Genomic DNA, 3341 nt, shown 5'->3' with positions numbered 1-3341 from the left:
GTTTCAGAAGGTTTCAGAGAGTTTCAGAGAGTTTTGGAAGGTTTCAGAGAGTTTCAGAAGGTTTCAGAAAGTTTCAGAAGGTTTCAGAGAGTTTCAGAGAGTTTTGGAAGGTTTCAGAGGGTTTCAGATTGTTTCAGAAGGTTTCAGAGGGTTTCAGCCTCACAGGTCTAACGGGCTGACGGGTACTCACAGTGGGTCTGTGGATGATGGAGCTGTTGGAGGTGACGGTGTGCTCCCCCTCCTGCATCATGGCCATCTCTGTGCTGCTGTCGTCTGAAGCATCAGCCAGGCTGTTAACTGAGCTGCTCTGAGAACTGGCTGAGATGGACATACTGGGAACGGACTGGGAGCTCTCCATGCTGTTCACTGTTCCTGTCTGCAGCAGGTAGGGCTCCACCTCCTGAAACACAGCAGCTCACCTTTACTGACACACCTGTACCTGCCGTCAGGTTGACTTCAAACAGGTTATAATCTGGATTATACTCCAAGAAAAAACAAGATATTATCTGGATTATACTATAGAACAGAACAACTAATAATCTGTCCTGATGCATCTCAGTAATCCAGGTAAAAATAATCTGGATTATACTCCAGGACAAAACAAGTGATAATCTGGATTATACTATAGAACAGAACAACTAATAATCTGTCCTGATGCATCTCAGTAATCCAGGTAAAAAATAATCTGGATTATACTATAGAACAGAACAACTAATAATCTGTCCTGATGCATCTCAGTAATCCAGGTAAAAAATAATCTGGATTATACTCCAGGACAAAACAAGTGATAATCTGGATTATACTTTAGAACAAAAAAGATATAATCTGGATTATAATATAGAACAGAACAACTAATAATCTGGATTATACTATAGAACAGAACAGGTTATAATCTGGATTATACTCCAGGACAAAACAAGTGATAATCTGGATTATACTTTAGAACAAAAAAAGATTTAATCTGGATTATACTCTAGGACAAAACAAGATATTATCTGTATTAAACCTAAAAAGAAAACAAGATATAATCTGGATTATACTCCAGGACAACACAATATATTATCTGGATTAAACTTTTGAACAGAACAGGTTATAATCTGGATTATACTCCAGGAAAAAACAAGTAATAATATGGATTATACTTTAGAACAAAACAAGATATTATCTGGATTATACTCCAGGAAAAAAACAAGATATTTTCTGGATTAAATCTCAGAACAAAAGAAATGATAATCTGGATTATATTTTAGAACAAAACAAGTGATAATCTGGATTATACTCCATGTCAAAACAAGATATTATATGGATTAAACCCCAGGACAAAACAAGATATAATCTGGATTATACCCCAGGACAAAACAAGATATAATCTGGCATATACTTTAGAACAAATCAAGATATAATCTGGATTAAACCTCAGAACAAAACAAACTATAATCTGGATTATACTCCAGGACAAAACAAGATACAGTATTATCTGGATTAAACCTAAGAACAAAACAATATATAATCTGGATTATTCTTTAGAACAGAATAGGTTATAATCTGGATTAATCTTCAGGTCAAAACAAGATATAATCTGGATTATATTTCAGGTCAAAACAAAAATCAAAGTTTCAGTTTGACCAGTTACTACAGCTAATCTAAACACAGCTAACATTAATCTGAACATTAATAAGAATCCAGGTTGCTGGTTTGGATTTCCAGATAAATTCACATCATCATCATCATCATCATCATCATCATCWTCCTCCTCACCTCTTCATCGTCCCCTCCCTCGGACACAGGTCCGTTCTGCTGGGTTTCCTGGAACAGGATCTTCTTCATCTTGCGGTACTGCAGGTTGTCCAGTTCTCTCACGGCGTCCTTGGTGCGTGCGATCAGGTCCATGATGACGGTCTGTGGACGCTCGCGGCACAGGAAGCGATGCTAGGGGCAGGGGGAGGGGCAGGGGGAGGAGACAACAGGTGAGGACGGTGTGGAGCACAAACCCCACCACAGAGATTCTGAGACAGTGCTCACGTTTAACAGCACGTCTGACGTGGGCCGGTCCTGAGGAATCTTCTGAAGACACGAGTCCACGAAGCTGCGGAACGAGTCGGACCTGAAAACAAGCAGAAGCTCAGGACGGGACCACCCAAGAGACCACCGTGTCTCTGGAGACTGGGGGGCAAACAGGTGGGGGCAGACAACAAGCAGAGTGAAAACAGATGTGCAGGTGAGGGGGCGGGGCCTCACCAGTGATTGGACTGCAGGACAGGACTCTCATTCTGAGCGATCTGGTATAAGGCACTCATAGCGTTCATGTTGAAGAGCGGGGGCTTCCTCTCAGCTGGGGACAAGATGGAGACATTTATGAGCAGACYTCTAACAGCTTACACATCCTCAGGTCCTGCCAGGTCCTGCCAGGTCCTACCCAGCTCGATGCAGGTGATGCCCAGAGACCAGACGTCCACCTTCCCATCGTACTGACCCTCATCCATGGCCAGAATCACCTCAGGAGCCATCCTGCAGCAGGAATAAGACCAGTCAGACTGAAGACATCACACTGTAAACAGGACCACTGAAGATCTGAGTCACCTGTTGGCCCTCAGACTCTCTGATGGCTATCACTCTCAAATACTACCACACTAAAGCTTCTGTTAGCTGTGGAGTAGGGTTGATCATAATCRTATCGTGTGCAAGTAATCGTCAGAAAAACAATCGATTATTTTTTGGCACTTGATGATTAATATGATTAATGCCACCAGGCAGAGTCCTCTCTGTGCTCCTCTCTGTGCTCCTCTCTGTGCTCCTCTCTGTGCTCCTCTCTGTGCTCCTCTCTGTGCTCCTCTCTGTGCTCCTCTCTGTGCTCCTCTGCTTCAGATATGATGAACATTAAAAAAGTTCTGTAACTTATTTATCAACACTATTTAAAAATTTGATGCACAGCCTGAAGTCTGTAAGTTTGACACAATTTGTAACAGATTTTTATGAAGAGCAAATCTTTCCCACTAAACTGGTCATGTGACCAGGACATAAGGGTGTCCAGGGACTCCAGGGAATTAATCATCAAATTAATTGTTTTTGGCTAAATACCACAATTAATCGTGATTWTTTTTTTTGCCAATATTGCCCAACCCTACTGTGGAGGCCRTCTTAAAGAGTAGCTTAACCAAAATTAACCTTTTTTAGCTGATAAACTGTCTAGAATGTGTCTAAAATGTTATATAGTACTGTTTCTGTGCTAATTGTGATGTTTTTGTGCGTATTTGTTCAAATCTGTAATATTTGGTCTAAAAACATCTTTTTGCTGCACACATGGGTAGAGCAGTGGTACTGCAGGCTAATTTGCATGTTGG

General features: G+C 41.3%; 1 protein-coding gene across 1 annotated transcript in view; it reads right to left on the bottom strand.

Moving 5' to 3' along the window:
• Positions 1-3341, bottom strand: part of taok2a (TAO kinase 2a) — a gene marked incomplete at its 5' end in the record, with an annotated part of 16020 nt that overhangs the window by 8810 nt on the left and 3869 nt on the right. Inside the window, 4 exon segments of the mRNA XM_013999577.1 lie at positions 1759-1929; positions 2023-2104; positions 2239-2332; positions 2417-2508. Coding sequence (XP_013855031.1) covers positions 1759-1929; positions 2023-2104; positions 2239-2332; positions 2417-2508 — 439 coding nt within the window.

This window comes from Austrofundulus limnaeus, unplaced genomic scaffold, assembly GCF_001266775.1.
Source record: "Austrofundulus limnaeus strain Quisiro unplaced genomic scaffold, Austrofundulus_limnaeus-1.0 Scaffold2356, whole genome shotgun sequence".
Classification (NCBI taxonomy): domain Eukaryota; kingdom Metazoa; phylum Chordata; class Actinopteri; order Cyprinodontiformes; family Rivulidae; genus Austrofundulus; species Austrofundulus limnaeus.
This window is presented reverse-complemented; position numbering and strand designations above follow the sequence as displayed.